The 21,222-nt window shown below is 42.3% G+C and overlaps 1 protein-coding gene across 2 annotated transcripts in view; it reads left to right on the top strand.

Moving 5' to 3' along the window:
• OGDHL (oxoglutarate dehydrogenase L) overlaps positions 1 to 21,222 on the top strand; it is a 118,372-nt gene that overhangs the window by 76,696 nt on the left and 20,454 nt on the right. For both annotated transcript variants that reach the window (XM_075216997.1, XM_075216998.1), the window contains exons 14-15: positions 1,303 to 1,453; positions 19,286 to 19,413. In XM_075216997.1, the coding sequence (XP_075073098.1) occupies positions 1,303 to 1,453; positions 19,286 to 19,413 (279 nt within the window). The remainder of the gene's footprint in view (positions 1 to 1,302; positions 1,454 to 19,285; positions 19,414 to 21,222) is intronic.

Raw genomic sequence — 21,222 nt, 5'->3', positions numbered from 1 at the left:
CTATATTGTGAGATATGAGCAGTTTGTGAACAGAGAGCTCGGGATACATGTTTTATTGTAAAGCAATAACAATTCCCTGTAGTGATTATAACTATGTAAATGTAATTATTCCCTACTTCTGTTCAAATATCCGCACCGGCATTTGGAGGGTGTTCGCGTAGTTCCATAGTATTTAAGCAAATTTACAGGTGTTTTTTTTTTCTTTATTATATTATTTTAAAACAAAACCACATTACAATGGAAACTAAATAATGAGTTAATCAGTTCAAGCATAGTAATAACAACCAATCATAAAATAGATTTTTTTCCTTGCTACATTTGGTGATTTTACTTCACATAATAGAAGGGCTTCTGCCAATGGGGTATAATATGGTAAGGGAAGCGCAGATATCTAGAAAACTTTTAGAAAACACACTTTTAGTGCACACTTTGATATCTATAAAACCAGTATTTACCTTGGAGAATTAGCCATTGGTTGCAAATTGTTAAATTCTAATTCCATCTTTTTAACAATACATACCTCCTACCTTGTTGTCTTGCCACTTTAGGCATTCACTACAAATACATTAAAAATAACAACGTGTGAATGACCTAAGATGAGGAGGAGCCTACACAGCAGTCAGCTGCAGCCTACTCTCAAGTAGGGGCCTCTTTTATGGGGGACTAGTTTCATCAGGAACTTTAACAACACCAATAAGAGGTCCAATGCGAACGAACCCTTAATTCAGGCAAGGGAATGAGGCGTTACTTATTACAGATATTGATAGAAAGGTGAATTTGCTTTTTAGTGTTGTGGCTAATGACTCAATTTGTCCAGTACTGCGGTGTTGTTTAGCGTTGTTATTTATTCCTACATTTCAGTATTGAGTGGTTTAATATGATATACCATATAGATATTGGCTCAAAATGCTGGTCATTGGCACAGTGATGTGCCGTGGGAATTGTCATCTTGCTAGCCTCTGAAATATTTAGAATGGCAGGAAAGCTAGGTTTTGGGTTGAGAGAATGATGATGTGGAACCTACAGAAGTCAGAAGAGATACTCCATTACAGCAACCCCATTCATGTTGAGTACTTATTGTGTTGCTTAAATAGTAATATTAATAATAAGAATTCAAAAGCACACTGACCCCAAATTCCTTTGGCAATGTGGCATGTCTCATGTGATCAGACAGATCCAATAACATGTAGACCTGGCAGGGTTTAAAGATTTAAGTCAAATTAAGCCTATTATTTTACAACTGACTGAGAAATTGGAACAGTCATTCATTTCAGTTATCAGTACATTGATGTTCTTTTTCAGGACTCTCTAGGATCTTGAAGGGCAGATTGGAAATGACAAAGAATCGTATAGTAGACTGGGCATTAGCTGAATACATGGCATTTGGCTCATTGCTAAAAGAAGGAATTCATGTTAGACTCAGCGGCCAAGATGTGGAAAGAGGAACCTTCAGGTAACTTTTTTTATTTAAGTGGATTGTAGTTTTTAATATCATTGTAGACAAAATGGTAATTATATGTAAATAGTCAGTAGATGTACCCTACACCAAATAAAGTGGATGTTTACTAATGTGATGTAGTCACACATACAAATGCATTACCACCTAAAATGACTGGGATGTGAGCAGGAGGCCTAATGAGAAGCTGCATTGTTTGCTGTTTCTATATCGGCCTTATGCTCACAACCTCCTTCAGACGTTACAGTCCCCGTTTTAAGAAAAAGCCTCTTCATTTAAATTTTTTAATCTAACAAAACAATCAATGTCTTGGAGAAGGAGTATTTGTTATGTTGCTTTCTTAGTAAATTTGCATGTTACAGTATTGCTTGGACAACACCATTCAAACTTTATGTGCCAGCTGTGGTTTAACAAAATATTTTCACACCCCCTGTGGGCTGGAAATTTAAATAATCCTTAGAAGTTAATTTCTGGACCCTGTGTAGTGGGATGTGCCTATAATGAGGCAAACTGAGATCATTGCCTCAAGCAGTAAGTTTTAGGGTTTTTAGGGTGCAGGTAATTCCAGAGAGAGAGAGAGAGAGAGAATGAATTTAGAAAATGTCAATTTTCATGTAATTACACTATATAAATTAACAGTATGCACCATGTTGGTGGATCTAATAATGCTTGAAAATTGTTTCACATAAATATATATATATATATATATATATATATATATATATATATATATATATATATATATATATATATATATATAATTTGGTAGTGTAATTAGGGGAACAGGTAGTATCTCCAGGGGAAGATGTGATGAACAGCAGCAGTAAACCACACAAGTCCAGAGATTTCAGGTTAACAGCCACAGCTAGTTTATTCACCAGCTTGCAAACAAAACAAACAAAATACTATGTCTGGCTATTAGCTAATGCATTTTAGCTAGACCCTCTCTCAGGTGTTGGACCTTGTGTCCAAACACACAGTAAACATATTATTGCTCAACACAGAGTGTCTCAGGAGGCAACTCACCTCCTCCCCAGGTCTGAGACAGGCATTGCATATTCTAGCTGTTTTTTCACAGGCACCTCACAGGTGCATCTCTTGCTCAGTCTGTTTAGAGACTGACAGATCAGAAGACTCGGACTGGGTCTTATGTATGGAACCCACCCTACTCTTTCTCCATACATAACACCAGGGACCCTTACCGTGGTTTGTTACCACGTGGAAACACTCTGTGGGAAGCTTTTAGCTTTTACCATAAATCTACATTCTCCCTTGTGTTTTAATGTACACATTGCTGGAAGGCTGGGACACATATCTCTCCCATTTAGCCTCCTTCCAGTGTCCTCTGTCACGAGATAGATATAGATATAGATATATACATTGACCCTAGTGTGAGTGTGTGTCTATATTTGGGAATTTAGACTGTAAGCCCCAATGGGGCAGGGACTGATGTGAATGGGTTCTCTGTACAGCGCTGCGGAAGTAGTGGCGCTATATAAATAAATGATGATGAGATATATATATATATATATATATATATATATATATATATATATATATATATATATATATATATATATATATATATATATATATATATATATATATATATGTTAGTTTTACTGAGTCAGGGGACTAAATGGCTAAGCAGACTCCTGTCTGCAGTTATTCCTAAGGGGATTGTGGTCAACCCCAGATGGCATTATGTGGGGTCAGACAAAACCAGCTACTTGTCCCCTCAGGAGAAGTACATTGGTTTGGCCTAATGCGAGTACTTTAACCTGGTCCTCATGTAGCAGTGGAGAGTAAGTGTTAAGTCCTATCCACCTTAAGTCTGTGATGGGTGATTTTAAAGTAGCTCTAGCATTGAGCCGACGGCCTGTCCTGTAGTCGCGTATGTGTTTTAAATGGTGAATGTCACCGTAGACTCTGGGCAGGCTACAGCAACAATCAACTGGGACCAAACCTCCTCTTGATTGCAGTCCTCTCTGTTCACTCGTGATTCCCCAGGTCAGGTCCATTTCTGGCCAGGGACTAGCTCTGTATACCCAAAATGATGACTCATAAGACTCACCCGGAGGTTCACTAGCACAGGTCTCTTGTAAAAAGTGTCCCTCACACTTGACACTCTCAGCAACTCTGGATAACTTCTAGCTTTATTGTCCTGTCCACTGATTTCAGACTTGCTTCTATGCTCTGCTCAGGCTCCTCCATCTCTGTCAGACTCTATTGCTCCACTGTATTTCTATTTTTCTTTTTTTAGATTTTTTTTTTTAGAGCTTTCACAAAGGTGTGCAAATAAAAAGCAACTTTGCTTTAAACAACTTTCAAAAGGAGAGATGGAAAAGAAAACAAGAAGAGAACATGGAGGGGGTTAAGTGGCAGAAATGTGGTAAATGAAGGAAAGAGACAAGGTAATCATATAGACAATGGGAGAGAGTCAACATTGAAGTGCCCCAAGTAATGAAAACCTAAACCAACTATATGTTGCAGATATAATAAAACCTCCATTATAATGAGTAGGGAAAAAAGTGAAAAAGCAAAAAAGGTGTGAGAGAGAGAGAACACAGTAGGAGGGAGGTGGTTAGTACAAGGGTTGACGCCAGTGCCATAACCATACCAGATAGTGGGTATGTCGTGGATTCAGGGCCGGATTAACCATAGGGCTAACTGGGCTACAGCCCAGGGGCCTCGGGCATCCAGGGGGCCATTGAAAGTGCTCAGCAGCAGTATTGATCGGTCGGGGGCGGGGGCGCCCCGGCACGATCAATGCTGCTGAGCACTTTCACTGCAGTCCTTCACTGGCGCTCTGTAGTCTCCTTACTGAGGAGATCTCGTGAGTCTCACGAGATCGCCTCAGTAAAGAGCGTACAGCGCACCGGGGAAGGACTGCAATGCCAGGAGGAGGTAAGTGCCTTGGGGGGCGCTCGGCTCACCGGGGGGGGCGGCTCAGATCATGGGGGGGGGCCCTCACGGGGGAATGGAGGCCCCTTAACCCAGGGGCCTCCATTCCCTTAATCCGGCCCTGCGTGGATTTATAAATGGCTGATAGTGGGAGAAGGAAACGATTAAGTACCGATCTTATAATGTGATAGCCAAGGGCTCCATATTGCATTAAATTTGTTAAAGTGGTTGTTAATGATACCTGTTGTATGTTCATATCTATAGGTTTGCCAAATTCTATTGATTACCATAGGCAGGGCAAGGGAGTTGGGTTGCTTCCATGAAGCTGTAATTGTGCATTTGGCCATCTTAAGGATATGGCCCACCAGAGATATTCATCATCATCATCATCATCATTTATTTATATAGCGCCAACATATTCAGTAGCGCTTTACAATTGGGGATAAACACAATAAACTAATAAACAAACTTGGTAAAACAGACAAAGAGGCGAGAAGGCCCTGCTCGCAAGCTTACAATCTATGGGACAATGGAAGTTTGATACATGAGGTTAAGTCTACATTTAGCATTTTGGCCCAGCCAGACTGCAAAGGTAAGACATTGTATATTTGTCAATGTCTGCAACAGGAAATTGTAAGAGGAGGTAGGATGAGCATGGAGGGAGCATCGGGGAAGTAATGGTAAAGATTAAGTCATGGACACTTCGCCAGAATCTCACAATCTTGGGACAGGTCCACCAAATGTGTGAAAAAGTAACTTTTTGACAGCATGATTTTGAAGACTCAAGGTAGATTGCATTTAGGTGGGGTACCAAGTACCACCGATATAACTTTTAAAGGCATTTTCTTTGGTGCGTAAACAGATGGAACCCTTAGAGATCTTCATCTTATTTTTGGACCATGTTGACGATACACTGTAAAGTGGTGATAAAAAGAAGTTTGAGATGAGGCCACCAGGGGGTGGACTGTCTACTACAGAATAATTAAAGAGGAGTGAGTTGAGGGTTCAATTTAAATTCGGGTATAGAGTTATATAAATGCCTTAACTAGAGGAATTGGTAGAAACGGTCGTGAGGATTGTTGAAGGTCCGCAAAGTCAGGAAGATCCACATAGGGGCAATATCCGACAGAAGTTTAATATTTTGGTGAGGCCAAATCCTATAAGAATTTTGGGACATGCCAGAGGGGATCGCGGAATTATTCCATAGCGGATTCATAAAAGGTTGTCAATCAAACAGTAGGTACGGGTGCTATAATCCCAAATGTTGAGCGAGAATTTCATAGCAGGATGCCACAGGGAAGGGGGTGGGCGGTGTTTGATGGAACTCCATAGAAAAGTATATGGGGAAATCAAATGGAGGATGTTCGCTTCAATATCTACCCGGGGCCTCGTGAGGGACAGAGAGTGAGAGTTAGATGCGTAGCCAAGTAATACGTTTGAATGCTCGGCAGGCCCAGCCCACCCTTCGTATGTCAGATAGTGTATTGGCTTTCACCCTAGAACGTCTTCTCAACCAGGCAAAGTGAGCAATTTGTTTTTGTTGGGTCTGGATAGCCATGGATGGGACTTTGCCTGGTTAGGTTTGGAACAAGTATAGAAGTTGTGGCAACAGATTAATTTTTACCGACGCTATTCGACCAAGCGTTAAGATATAAAACTTGCCCCATTCTATCAGATTTTATTTAAGAGGATTAGGAATTTGGGGAAATTAGCATCGGAATATACCAATCCTAATAACTGGTCAGGCAAACTCCCAGGTACTTGAGCTTATCAGGCCGCCACCTATAAACATGTTGTTGCTGAAGGGAACAGAATAGCAGAGGAGGAACATTGAGAGGGAGAATTTTGGATTTACCACTATTGATTTTAAAGTCGGAGAGAACTTGATATTGCTGGAGTTCAAATTGTAGAGAGGACAGGCATGAAAGGGATGTAAGGAGATCCGTGAGGGTCAACAGGATATTATCCGCATAAAGAGAAATTTCTCATACGTCCAATTGTGGGACACTGCTATACATAGGGGTAAAGTAGGTGGTACCAGGAGACCAGGCAATAAAACAGTTAAATCTGTGAGTGACACTCCACCCCTGCTATCCCCCACCCGCAGGATGGATTTTCAGTTTAAATTTAGTGCCTTAGGAGTCGGTCATGTTTCCAGGGCTCCTGCCCTGGATTTAGTTTTATTTAATTCTATTTAATGTTAATTAGCCTTTGGCCGGAGATAAGGGAGGTCCTGGAACTTCTCTCCTACTTTCTGGTGCCAGCATGTAGCGTTCAGCGCCATTCCTACAATGTGGAGGAAGGAGCCCTGCTGTGCCCCTCATACAGGACAGGTTTTTACCTTTCTTATGCGCTCTTTCTGCAATGTGATCGCCCTTAAGAGTGTTTGTGTGTGAGGCTCTGTTTGTGGGTCATGGTTTAGCATTACAATTATATCTGTTTGAAAGATCTATACATTGTACTGTTCGCTGGTATACACTTAAGGGATTACCGGATATATGCTTAAAATACATCCCGGACCCTTTTTAATATATTTAGTGAGTCTGTAATTCCTGCATTTTCCCAAAAAATATATATATATTTTTCTATTATATTCTCTGTGAAGGAGTGTGTATACGTGTGTGTGTGTGTGTATGTATATGTATATATGTATGTATATATATATATATATATATATATATATATATATATATTGTTTAGCGTACTCACATTGGGTGTTAAAATATTTTAACCATAACTGCAAAGGGGACCTCTAAAAAGGGTACTGCTAAGGGTCTATGATGCATTACAATTGTGCTAAATGAAACAAAAAATTGTCTTGCGGACAGTCTAACCCGGAGTCCATGTGTACAGCTTGTGAGGCGGAAATCCGGGATTATAGCCAGACCCAGTCTGCGTCCAGGTCCTTGGATGAACCTCCTTGGCTGCGTCCTTTGATTTCCACGTTAGCGGAGCTCACAAGGGTAAAGTCTCACTGTGAGGTAAGCCAACCTTCTGCTTTTGTTTCTGCACTACACATGTCAGATACACAGTTAGGACTGTTCTCTTTTGGGGCGTCCCAAGTAGAATTATCTTTAGCACAATCCCTTGCTGTTTCGGGCCGGGGTTTAGCTGTGACTACTTTCTCACTGGAACGCTTACTGATTGTGGCTAAGAGACAGTCTCATAAGCGTCAGGCCTTTCCGGAAGCTAGGGATTTTATGTCCACTTCAGAGGTGTCATCAGAGGAAGAAGGTGAGGTTCACCGCGATTCGGGAGTGGAGCATTTGGTCAGTGTGGAAGATTCGTCCACAGTGCAGGGTGTAGAGGACCTGGTGTTGGGTGTGCGACAGACTTTAGGCTTTACCAACCCAGAGGTATCCCGGGAAACAGTTTTTTCTCTGTTTTAAAAGACAGATGAAACAACTTATTTCCTTTCCTCCTTCAGCTCAATTAATGCAAATTCTCTCAAAGATGCCACAGACAAAAAATATGATTTTTTTTTCCTCAGGTCAGTTTATGAAGCAGCTGGTAGTGTTTTCAGGCCGGCCATGTCCACAGCCTGGGTCAATAAGGCTATACAAGCATGGTCAGAGCAGTTGTCAAAGGGTCTCCAGTATGGAGCCCCTAATGACGAATTAATGGTGCTCTCCGATAATATTAGAGAGGCTTCAGAGTTTGTAGGGCAGGCTTCATTGGATGTCAATTCTCTTGCTGCTAAGCTCTCTGCATTAGTTATAGCAGCAACATGTTCTCTATGGTTGCATTCTTGGTCTGCGGACGACTATTCCAAATGCACCTTGGAGGCAGTTCCTTTTGATGGCGCCTCTCTTTGGAGCTAGATTACACATACTCATTTCAGAGGCTACGGGAGGTAAGAGCCCTTTCTTGCCTGTCTCTCAGACCAGGAATAGGCAGCCTAGGTTTTGGTCCTTTTGGGCCTTTCAGAGATCCAGATGACCCCCTGCTAGGGTGCAGACAAATGCCCCCACTAGGGGCGGGTTCTGAGGGGCCTGGGTCCCAAATGTAGGGGACATGCTAAGCCGACAGAGAGTTAGCTTCAGTATGATGTGACCTCCATACACAGAGCTGTGGTGGAGGCACGTCTTCTGCATTAGACCCATGGATCAGGGGCATTGTCGCGAGGGGGTACGTTATAGACTTACTTCAGTTTCCTCGTTGACAGTTTTTCACCATGGGGCTTCCAGCCTGCTGTATTCGGCCCAAGGCCCTGCAGATAGCAATCCAGAACTTGCTGGACACGGGTGTCATAATTCCAGTTCTGCCATCGGAAAGTGGTTTGGGGTTTTACTCAAACCTTTTCCTAGTCCTAAAGCCAGATGGCTCTTTCAGACCAATTTGACTTGTAAGTTCAGAGACTTTAAATTTAAGAGTCGGGATTCAAGATGGAATCTCTCAGGTCAGTGGTTGCGGCATTGGAACAGGGAGAGATTTAAGCTTCCCTAGATATAAAAGACAGTTACCTGCACATTCTCATTTTGCAGGGCCATCAGTGCTTACTTCACTTTGCAGTAAGGAAAATTATTTCCAATTCAGGGCATTACCCTTTGGTAAGCGACTGCCACAAGGGTATTTACAAAGGTCATGGCAGTTATGGCGGCCCTTCCCCACTTTAAGGCGGTTAAGGTGATTCCTTACTTGAACAACCTTCTGTTGAAGGCTCCATCGGCTCTGGTCCTGTCGCAACACATTCAGTTGACCAGATCCTTCCTAGAGGAGCATGGTTTGATAATCAACCTGCCAAAGACATCCCTAATCCCATCACAGAGGATGAGGTTTCTAGGGTTAGACTTCAACACCAGGTGTCAGAGAGTGTCCTTCCTGGAAGCCAAGATTCTTTCTCTCCAGTCCAGGATCAGAGACATCATAGCCATGCGTCAGGTGTCCCTGCTGCGATGCATTAGGCTGCTAGGGACAATGGTGTCAGTCTTCAAAGCAGTGCCTTATGCGTAGTTCCATTTGCGGGCTCTGCAGTGGGAAATCCTGTGCAAGTGTTCAGGTTCTCACTTACATCTGGACAGCAGTTGATCATTCCATCATCTCATTTCTGCCTGTCCCTCACTTGGTGTCTGATCAGGTCACATCTGTCCTGGGGACGTTCTCTTGAGACCTGCAATTGGACCACAGACTCAAGTCTGTCTGGTTGGAGGGTCTCACTGCAACCCTCAGATTCCAGGGTCAGTGGGACCAGCTGTAGTCAGCTCTTCCCATAAATGTGTTGGAGCTACGAGCTATATACAGGGTTCTGGTTCACGCTCAGGTGTTTCTGCGCGGAAAGCTGTTCAGGGTCCAGTCGGACAATGCAACGGCAGAAGCATATCTCAATCATCAGGGAGTTACACGCAGTGCCAGGGCCATGAGCAAAGTGACCAGGATAATGCTGTGAGCAGAGAAACACATTCCAATAATATCGGCAATAATCTTTCCAGGTGTAGACAACTGGGAGGCCGATTATATCAGCTGAAACAGAACAGGGAGCCCGCGGTGGGATTTGTGGATGCCTAGTGATCCCTTGGCAGTTTCACTTAGTTTACCTATTCCCTCCCCTTCCTATGATCCTGAAGGTTCTCAAGAAACCTGAAGAGGGACCGGATGAAGGCCATCTTAGTGACCCCGGACTGGCCCTGCCGAGCCTGGTTCTCAGACCTGCTAGGAATGGTAGTAGAACCTCCGTTCAGACTGCCTCTTAGGCCAGACTTAGTCACTCAGGGTCCCCCTGGTGCCACTCATTAAGTCAGCTGACTTTAACTGCATGGCTATTAAAATCATCTATTATCTAACTTAGTTGACCTCCTTCGGGACATAAACTGAATATCCTTCTTGTGGGAGGGTTATAGCAGGGCTGGAGTGTCACTCACAGATTTAACTGTTTAAGTGCCTGGATTCCTGGTACCACCTACTACCCTATGTATAGCAGTGTTCCCCAATGGACTGGGAGAAAGGGATTTTATGGCGAGTACAAAAATCCTATTTTTTTGCTCCCTTGGGCTAGCTCAGATTCCAGTGATTTCTGAGTTGTCACGGATATTAGATTCCAATAGCTCCATAAGAAGGGCAAAAAGTAACGGGAACAGTGGGCAGCTCTATCGTGCCATTTGCTATGGAAAAAGGGGTCGACGTAGCCTCATTTTAAAGGACAACAGCAGAAGAGTTGAAATAAAGGCCCAATAAGTAGTAAGTAATAAGGTAGTAATTTAAATAGGCACTGCCTACACAATGTACAAGGGTTTGTAAAAAAAAAAACATTGTGCAGGAGGAGCCTTTTTAAATTATTTCCTTGATATCCCGAGTGACAGTGCCGCACTTTAAAGTGACGTCATTCTTCACCGACGTCATGTTGATTGGTCGCACTTCTTGAAGGTCTGTTTATCAACGTGTCAGAATTACAACACTGTTGGGGAGTTTGCATTCGTCGTGTTTATGTCGGGGTGTATGTTGTTGGTGTTGTCATCATCGTGCTAGTGTACAACACCTGTTTCAATTGCAGAGAGCTTGGACACTTTTAAACCAAGTGCGCCAACTCCCAAAAAACAATGAATTATTCACTTGCTCAAGCTGGGCCTCACTTTCTAAGTTGCTGTTGTGGGAGATTCACAACCAGTCGTTCACCTTCAATTAAAGTGACTGTGTGGGAGATCAAAAAGGTTGCCCAGGCAGTCGTGGACTCTGGAAGTGAATTTACACTGGTCTCCAGCTCTGTCCTGGCTGGATCCAAGGTCTAGCAGTTGCCCAAAGTTAAAGTGCGTTGCACACATGGGGCGACCCACAGTTTACAATAGACTCTTTTGGCCATTCGATTTAAAGGGCAATCCATGAAGGTAGTGGCTGCCATAGCGCCTAAGCTGCCGTATCCACTTATTTTAGAGTGAGATTTCCCACTGTTTAAAGATGTCCTCTGTGAGCATGTCCTGCTCAAGATGTCGGAAATTCAATCAACAGACAGAAGTACAGTCTCTCGCGGAAAATGTATACTGATATTAACTTCTAGAACGGGTGACAAGAGGTATTTGCCTTTAGCAGATGCAGATTCTTGGATGACCTCATGCCTTTACTCAAAGGAAGTGGAAGTTTATATACAGTACTGTCACGTAGAGATGCTAGGCAAAAACCGGAACAAAGAATTAAGTCAGTCTGTCCTAGGGTCAGGGGTCCCTAGTGAGCAGAATAATGGGAACAAGCCAGAGATCAGGACTGGTAGCAGACAAGGAGAATCTAAATAATAAAGCCAAGGTGAGGGGCAGTCAGAGTTCAAGCAGGGTCCAGAAACAAGCCAAGGGTCACAACAGGAATTGATAATAAACAGGCAGAGTATCCACAATGCTGGAGCTAGTCAGCTATGTGAGGCACACAGAACACTATAACCCGCAAGGAGGCTAATCCCTCCCTGCCTTAAATAGGAGAATTGGCCGATCAGGATTTTAAAGCAGCAGCCCCTGTAATCAGCCACTGGAGGCTGTAATCATGGAGGGACCCTATTGTTCAGGCGCCCAGCTGTCAGCTTTGCCGGGACGCGGCGGTGAATGAAAGACCATCCTGGCTGTTGCACTGGTGACAGCCGGGATGAAGAGATGGAAGTGACGTCCAAGGTAAGCAGCGAGCTGTGGCGGCTCATGACTTGGTGTTAAAGGACCTGCCCAAGAAGTCACAATAGCGCACACAAACCTACATCCACACCAGCCTAGCGCAATAGTGTACTTTTAACTGTCTCAATAATTCAGTGTCTGGTCCTTGATGTTTGGGAACTGCTAACCTGGAATGCTATCATAGGGGGTAAAGGCAGGACTTGAAATTCGAAAGCAGCGGTGGCTGGTAACATCACAGATGAGTACTCCCCTCCTGTTGGTGAGGGTATAGACTTATCTGATTATCCAGAATTGTTACATTTGCTGAACTTTGCACATGACCCGCGAAATGATGTAACTTTAAAGCATGTCTTTAATTTGGCTAATCATTTTGGGGATATTGCGAGAGCTGTCAACTTGGCAGGCTGTATGCCATCATATGTTGTAAAAAGAAATATATTGTTTCAAATTACTGCTGTGAAGGGAAGAAAGTTATAACAATTGATAATTCCACAAGTTCATATACCCTTAGGGCTTGAAATTGTACAGACCCAGGTGGGTGGCGGATACTTAGGGGAAGGTAAAACAAGGGAACAAGTTCTACACAGGTTTTACTGACCCGGAGTCTACTTAGCAGTAAAAAGGTTCTGAAAAGCTTGTTCTTTATGCCAGAAAACCTGTCCCACTGTCAGGGAACAGCCACAATTAGAAAGGGCTCATAAGCATCCTTTTACAAAGATAAGGGGCTATGAGTGGAGCGAGAGGACAGGCTGTTTCAGAACAGAGTTCTCAAATGGCAAGAAGACAAAATCCCCATTCATACGTTGGTAGGCGAGGTTAAGAGTACACTTAAGCTGGTAATGGAGGAGGCCAAACATTTGAAATATGGCGTTGGACAAGGTTTGGTAAAACCATAGTCAAATAAAATAATAATAATAGTTTGCAGATACATTGTCATAGAAATTTGACCCCCTCACAAAGTCTGTGCCCCCCTACTTGGTGACTTTAGGGGGAGGAATATGTGACAGAAGGAGCGGTTTTCCACAGGCCTCTAAGAACAGAATTAGCTTTTCAGCTGACAGTTGGGGGGGAGGCTACATACAGGATTGAGTCCTTACACAATAAAACTTCTAGCCTGAACACACACAGGTGCTTGAATTTGAAAGCGAGGCAAAAGATTGTTCACATGATTGGATCTTGGATCTTGCAAAATTTGATTGCTGCCAGCCCAGGCTTCTAATCTTCTGAGAACTGTAGTCCTGCCCAAGTCTCTATGCTTAATCTTGTATCAGATGCATAACTCCCAGATGCCCATGTTTGTACGGTATTATTGCACCAATCAGTGAGCAATAAATGCTAGGCTCCTCAGTAAGATACAAATGTTGTCACTAAGGTTCAGATATATAGAGGAAACCTGCCCAATGTTTCAAGTCTGTAAGGATGTATAAGCAAAGCAGAAAAGTTTTAAATTTTGATCTCTGTCTAAATTGCAATCATTATCATGTGTTTATTGGGCCATTTGTTTGTATGGTTTGCATTGCCCTGGTACTGTGTGTAACAGCTAGTTACAGTATTCTTACACTTGCTCTTGAAGTGATAGCATAAAGAGGGCCCTGTTTAATTTTATCTGTTTTTCAGACTCATGGAAGTAGAAATTAATATTTGTAGTATACTTTTAACTACTTGCGTTCTATTACATTGATGTTATGAATTACAAATCCATTTCTGTTTGTTTGAGATTCATCTGATCTTCTGAGCTCTAGCTATAATTTACTTAACCCTGTACCAGTTCACCTGTCTGTAATTATGCTCACAATCAGCACATGTTTGAGAGAGCAATTTATCCCTGAAATACATTACTGCAGAGGAGGGTATGTGACCATCGCTTTCATTGTGCTTGACACTGGCAGCTATGGAGCAAGTAATACACATAATAGGTATTATCAGTGTAATAGTCCATTTTGCCTGGGCACTTGCAGAGGTGAACATATTGGTGTGATTCAGTCAGTTAGCCTCACTCATTACTCAGAGAGTTAATGGATTACAGTAATTGCTTCAGTCATCTCTGTTTTCATAATGTGCCTGTGCGTCCCATTCTAATGCTGATTAATGAACACTCCTAGCTCTGTAGGGAGGAGGGGGATTGGAAATATTCACAGCTCTGATATATCCCTTCCATACGCTGTAAAATGACTTGCAATATGCTTGTGTTATTGGACTGGTGGTTAATGTAATACTAACTCCTCTGTTGTATGTTATAGTGTAATTGGGCAGAGTTTAATTTCATTAACTGGGATTATTTATAATGCTGGACACCAGGCTGCTGATAAACACAGCGTATTACATAGAATAAAATATTAAGATTTATTAAGCAAACTACAAATTTAACCTTATTACTTATGCCATTTATGTTCCAATGTTGTGACGTTGTTTTTTTTCTTCTTGGGTTTGCTATACCATTTTACAAATTATATTGAAGGATTTGTAAAGGTCATGGAAATGTTCATAGAAGAATAAAATAAACCTGAACACACTTGAGACCTAATAAATTAACATTAGCAAAAAATGGCTGTGTGGGTGGAAACACAGTTTGTGACATAGAAGTATACTTGTTAATATGCCATGATGAGGCTGATTTTTTTTTTCTACTGTCCTGCATCTGGAAGGTTTAACGTATAACTTTGCCATGCCAGTCTAAGGTGATATACATATGCGTGACCAGGCTAGCCACTTCATATGGGCAATAGAACTGAAAGCTAAATATTGACCATTTAAAAAAATGTTGTATTCAAAGAATAAAGCATTTTTTATCCATTTTCTGCTGTTATTGCTAACCCAAGATATTTGTTAAATAGGATTCATAGTCTGAAATGACAAATGTTGGTTTGATACCCATGTCTGAAGCATGTGACCTTGAGTAGTCTTGCCTATCGGTAATTAAAATAAAAAGACTTTCAGCTATAAAAAACACTGTAAAGCTTGACAATGCACTGCAAATAAATGTATATGGACAAAGATGCAGTCTGGCTTTGGAAAAGTGAAGGAGAAGTAGAAGTTGAAGTGTGTGTGGTTGGATGTGTTAACAGACAAAACTGTATGCAGTAGTGAGTTTTAGTCATACTTGCCAACTCTCCCGGAATGTCCGGGAGACTCCCGCATTTTGCGAGAGTCTCCCGGACGAGTGTGGCAATCTCCCTGATAGGAAGTGGGCAGAATTCGGTTTAAACGCCGCGATTCACCCGGAATCACGGCGTTTAGCCTCGCCCCCACTGTAAAATGACGCGATTTGCGTCATTTCATCACAGGGGCGGGGCCAAAATGATGCGATTTCGGCGCCCCGCCCCCTGCACGCTACGTCCCAGCCGGCATCTCCCGGAAAAAGAAATACAAATGTTGGCAAGTATGGTTTTAGTATGAATACTTTTCTGTAACACTAAGAAAGTTTATATAAATAAATTTATATTTACAATTAATTTAGTTTCGTCTAAGGACTCCATTTCATCTAAAGGTTAACTCCCTAGCCAGCTGAGCAGAGACAGGAAAAGGAAATGTCTCTGAAGATTTATAGTCCTCCTCCATCTAGGCATCATTGAGTAACTTCTCAAGCTGCTTCTACAAAATATAATAGACAACAAGAATGAGTATATTGGACTGTCAAGGAGTCCTTTGATGAGATTAAATTAATGGTAAATATCATTTGTAGATTGCCGTGCTGCCTTTGCCCCCTCCTTTCATCATCCCCCTGTGCCATGCTGCTTGTCCCTCTTTTCTTTAACCCCTCTGTGCCTCCCCTCGTTTTTTAACCCTTCTGTGCCCCTCCCTCCGTTTTCCTCCCTTCACTTACCTTTACTTCTCTCTTCTTTCTTGGTCTTCTCTGCTCCTCTGTGCTCCATTGCTCCAGACTGACTGAATGCTGGGTGTGACATGACAACGTCACACCCAGCATTCAGTCAGTCTGGGGCAATGGAGCACAGCGGAGCAGAGAGGAGGGACGCCGGCGCCGCGATCACGTGAGTATGTTTTTTGTTTTTTTTTTAGCTACCCTGCTCCCCCCACCAAGGACCGAGCCCCCCCCCCCTGCCACAAAAAGAAAAGAAAAGAATGTAGTTTTTTTTTAAAAAAAAAAAAGAGAATCGGCGGCGGCCGGGCCGGGCCCCCTGACATGTAATTAGTACCCGCCCCCGCCCCCTCTCGGCGGCTTTGGGAGTGAGCCATGTAAGAGAAATGTCTTTTAAAAGTTCAAAGGATTTGACACGAACACCTCAAGAGCGAGGTCAAGGTCCCATTATGCTAAGAATCTTAATACCAGTGCTGTGTCCAAAAGTATGCTAAGTGCTGACACCTGGACCTTTTGATTGTTGAGCGCCAACCATTTTTATATCCCTCCTGCAGAAAATCCAGTACTTGCAGAATGATTACTGATATTGGCTCAACATACTTCTGTTTGTACCAGAGGATAATTTTTTTTCAAATCCTGTAGTAAATTATCGACGAACTCTCCTTTGTCCTTGAGCAACCACTGGTCATTTTCCACTCCATCTAGGAGAGAGTACTTGCAGTTTGGGTGCAGAACTGGTTCCTGGTGTAAGAGGTCACTCAAAATGGTGTTCCAGTAGCACTCCCAGGCTACTGCAATCCATGGTAGAGGAGGCCAAAGTTGAAGAATGGCAATTATATCCAGTGCTTCCTTTCTGATTTTCCTCAAGGTTCTTGGAATGAGGGAGAGTGGAGGAAATACATGTTATGATGGAAGTCCCAAGATCATGTCAGGCCAACTATCCCTTCTGTTCTGGGATTTTTGTGACTGGCATAGAATTGGTCCATCTTAGTGTTATTATTCATCACCATCAAGTCTAATCTGAGGGGCCCCTTTTTATCAGCAAATGAAAGATCTCTTTCTGTAGTGTCCATTCTCATTGGTGGATTTGATAGTGACTGATATAGTATACCACAATGAGGTTCTTGACGGCTGCATGAGGTCCTGAAAGTTTACTTTGTCAATGGCAGAATTGCTGCCATCATAGTTCTGCTCTTCTTCCTACCTGTTGAGTTATAAATGCCATCACAGTTTGGTTGTCTGAGAAGATCTTGAGATGTCTGATACAACAGAAGTTGAAAGTGTGCTATTGCTCTCCACACTGCTTTTATCTCCAAAGAGTTTGTATGCAGTTTTCTTATGCTATGTTACCATATGCCTTATATCACCTATGTGTTCAAAATTGTACCCCCAAAGCTCTGGTACTGGAGTGTTCTGGGAAGGATACACCTTGATCTTTCATTATGGTGTCTTGTCATTGTGGACCCATTGTTTGAAAAATTCCAGTTGCAAATTCTGTATATACCATCTTGCCCACAGTAGGACACCTAATGTAAAATATAACCTCCCCAAGAGACTGAAACAGTTTTCGAAGGTTTCTGCTTTGATTGAATCTGATGTGACTAGCGCATTTTGCTTCTGAAACTATCTAAACTAATATCTCCCAGGTAGGGTAAATCCATGAAACCCTTCTTGAGCGCTGCCTTTAGAAATTCTAGTACCTTGGTGTGCATTCTTGTGGAAGTAGATAGGCTGAATGGGGATAGCATACATATTAGAAGTGGCAACCTAGAACCAAAACCTAAGAAAACAATGATATGTTGCCACTGGAATGTGTAGACAGCATTCTGTAAGTATATAGATGTCAGAGAAGTTCCCTTTCTCTATTGCTTTTATAATGGTTCATATTGATTCCATGCAAAAATACTTTGTCTGCTCAAACTGGTTAAGTCTTTCCAAGTCCACGATTTTTCAGAAACCTGCTGACTACTTCTCTACCAGTAAAGGTTTGGATACAATGTCTTTGTTTTGTTGTACACTGCTGTGCAATGTTTCCATTTGCACCGGGGAGGCTTTTTTATTTTACAAAGATGTATGCCCTGTGTATTTCCATGAAATTGGTCTTGTAACCTTTGAACCCAAACAGTGGTTAATGTCCAAATCTTTCTATGATTTAAAATCTTGCCATGCTCAATGGACTCTGTGGATTGTGTCGGACACAAATCATTGGGAATTCTATGGCCTAAACCTTCCTAGAGGCAGGAAAAGGCTGGTTAGATGTTTTGATCCCAAATTGCCTAGAATACTGTTTGCCAGGGTAATATCTTCTTGCTTCCTTAAAGTGCCGATGAGAGAAAGAAACCCTTTTGGGATCCTGTGATAAATAATAGAATTTACCTCCTGTCTCTTTCTGAATAATCAAGTCCAATTTGTCACCAAATACTAAAGAAACTTCAATAGGAAATGTGTCTAAGCGATTCTTATAGTACAGATTTGCCATCGTTGGATATCACCAAAGAACTCTTCTAGCCACTACTATTGAACCTATGCTACTGGCATACAAATCATCTTTAATAACAAAATATCTCATTACCCAGTTCATTAGTTCATTAATTTGCTCAGGAGGCTGCATTGGTTCCTTTCTTACTTAGCTAGTACAGCTCACCGCTGATGCATGTGCTTGACCTGAGAAGTGACGTCTGGAACACTGACCAACACTTGCTTACTTCTAGCAGCAAATAGTGGTCCTAGGGAGCCACCCAGGACCTTGGCTAGCACTCCTTTCGTGAGGTGCAGTAGATTGCAGAGATCTTCTGAATTTTGCCCTGGAAATAAACTAGAAAAGTCCCCATTCAAGAAATAAAAATAAAACGCTCTACTTTTTCACTGCCTACTCAGCTGAAAGACACCGGAAAAAGACGCCTATAGAGAAGAGGAGGTCACACTATACGCAAGCGGAGGTATTTACTATTGTCTCTGCTCTGCAAACTTTAAAGTTAACCCATTTGTTAGGGCTCTCAGGGAGAACGAAGAGGAAGTATCAAGTCGCCTTATGCAAAGGAGCTCTTGGTAAAGCGCAAAAGTATATTTGGCATCAATCTGTATGTGCCATCCCACATTGCTAAGGAAGTACTGGTGCAGTATTAATACAAAATATTTGTATTCACTAAACCTACACTGAAGGATAATGATTAACATTCGCTAGAAAACATGAACATGCAAAATATTATAAGGCAGGTATTGAGATTGCTCCCTATTGACAGTATAATGCTGGGGGTTAGTGATGAATAATTAACTGGTTTGAAGCATATAAAAGGAACTTTAATAGATTCAGACAGAATATCTCCTCCTTGGGTTCTGTGGGATCACTGTCTTTTCACACAACACACTTTTGGGCTAGTATAGTAATTATCAGAAATCATGAGCTGAAGGAATTTAACAATGAGGCTTACAGTAATCAAATTTTGTGTAATGTAACAACTGTAAATATCTTGAAAATGCCCTCAAAAGTATATTTGCTTATATCCTTTTCTTTTTCCCTACAAGCCATCGTCATCATGTTTTACACGATCAAGATGTTGATCGCAGAACCTGTGTCCCAATGAATCACCTCTGGCCAGACCAAGCACCATACACTGTGTGTAACAGCTCCCTGTCTGAATATGGAGTTCTGGGTAAGTAATATCTGATGCTGGTTTTCGCAGACCATAGCATAAATTGCGTCTTGAAGTTACTGTAGAGTGGTGTAATGTAGTCTACAGAACAATAGTGTATAATACATTATCCAGTGTCGTACTGGGACATGAAGGGCCCACCGGGGGATGTCATGGTAGGGGCCAACCAGAGGGGGTGTGGCCATCCACTTGAGTGTGTGACTAGGGGGCATGGCCAGTCCACCAAGGACGTATCTAGTGCCCTATTGTAGCATATAAGAATGCAGTGTATGCAAAAAAATTCTGGCCACACTGATGTGCCTTGTTTTTTGTAGTGGTGCAGAAATGAGATTTCATTTTGTGCAGTGAGATTAATGAGCTAAAGGGGTGTATTTTTAGGGGCATTCATTAACATATGGAGGGGTGCACAGCCATATCCACTCCAGAAAAAGACTTTCTGTGAGCTCGTTACATAGGTTTAACGAGACCCATTTTGTGCATCTATTTGGCACTTAGGCTTAGAAAAAAAATGAGACTAAACTGAGCAATACTATAGGTGACAAACAAAACAAATGAAGGAAGTTTATTTTGTTCAAAGGGGTGGTAATGAAGTGTTAGGAAATTGAACTAATTCCTAGCCTGTTCTTGTTGCTTTCCCTAACTGTGGCTGCACATTCATTATATTACCATAAGACCCCCCTGCCCTCACACACCCACATTATATTACCATAAGACCCCCCCTGCCCTCACACACACACATATACATTACATTGACTTTAGCCCCCCCCTCTATGCCCTCACACACACATATTAGATTGACTTTAGCCCCCCCGCCCACAAATTTACCTTGTTGCTGCCTAGCTTCCAGCACTGCACACATGGGATGGAACCTTGGGGGTGGGAGGTAATGTCGCCAGCACCCAGTTATAAAAAAAAATTATTAGACCAGACGGACTCCTTAAAGTAGCAGACGGTGGGGACCCTGGTGATTGCATTGCACCTCCGCCCTCTAGCAAAGGGGAGTGGGACCATTTGGCAGTGGGGCCGATCAGGGAGCTCCCTGGGACCCTGACTCTATCCTAAGTTGACCGACAATGAAATGTTTCTTATCAGGGGCGGATTGGGAACTTAAAGTGGCCCTAGAAAAGAGTCTGAAAGTGGCCTCATGTAGGCGGGGCCAAATAAATGGTAGGTGGGGTCCAGTATGTGTGTGTACCGACTGTGTCTGCACTCACTATGTCTGTGCGCCCTCTGTATGTACCCCGGGTATGTGTGTCCTGTTCTTGTCACTTTCTCTACCTGTGACAGCTCAGTTTCTGCTTGTCTGGATCCTGGAATGCTGTGAGTTCTAACTGGAGAAAAAATGGGTACATGAAATTAAGAAAACTCCAACAAGCCCCGGCGTTAAATCAATCGCACACACATTTAATAGTTAGGCCTCCCTCCAGCCCCATTAAAATAATAGTATTCACATTTGATAAATAGAGATATTTCCCTCCAACCAACCCCATCATTAAATTAATAGTATTCCCATTTAATAAATTAACCTATTTCCCTACCTCCAAACAGACCCAGCAATAAATAGCATTTAAGTTTAATAAATATAACCATTTCCCAAAACCATCCATTGTCATTAAATTATTCGTATTTACATTTAATAAATAGCCCTCCGCCCAAATCTCAGCCCCACATTCAATTAAAGTCCTGCCTCCTCATCTTAAATTAATAGGCCCCACTAGTAAACTAAATTGCCCCATCACAAATTAGTCACCACCTACCTCACACCCACATTTCATTGCCCTAAGCCCCCCTGCCCTCACACCCATTTCT

Source organism: Mixophyes fleayi, chromosome 6 (assembly GCF_038048845.1).
Source record: "Mixophyes fleayi isolate aMixFle1 chromosome 6, aMixFle1.hap1, whole genome shotgun sequence".
NCBI classification, from domain to species: domain Eukaryota; kingdom Metazoa; phylum Chordata; class Amphibia; order Anura; family Limnodynastidae; genus Mixophyes; species Mixophyes fleayi.
The sequence above is the reverse complement of the archived record's forward strand: the minus strand, read 5'-3'. Positions and strand labels throughout refer to the sequence as shown.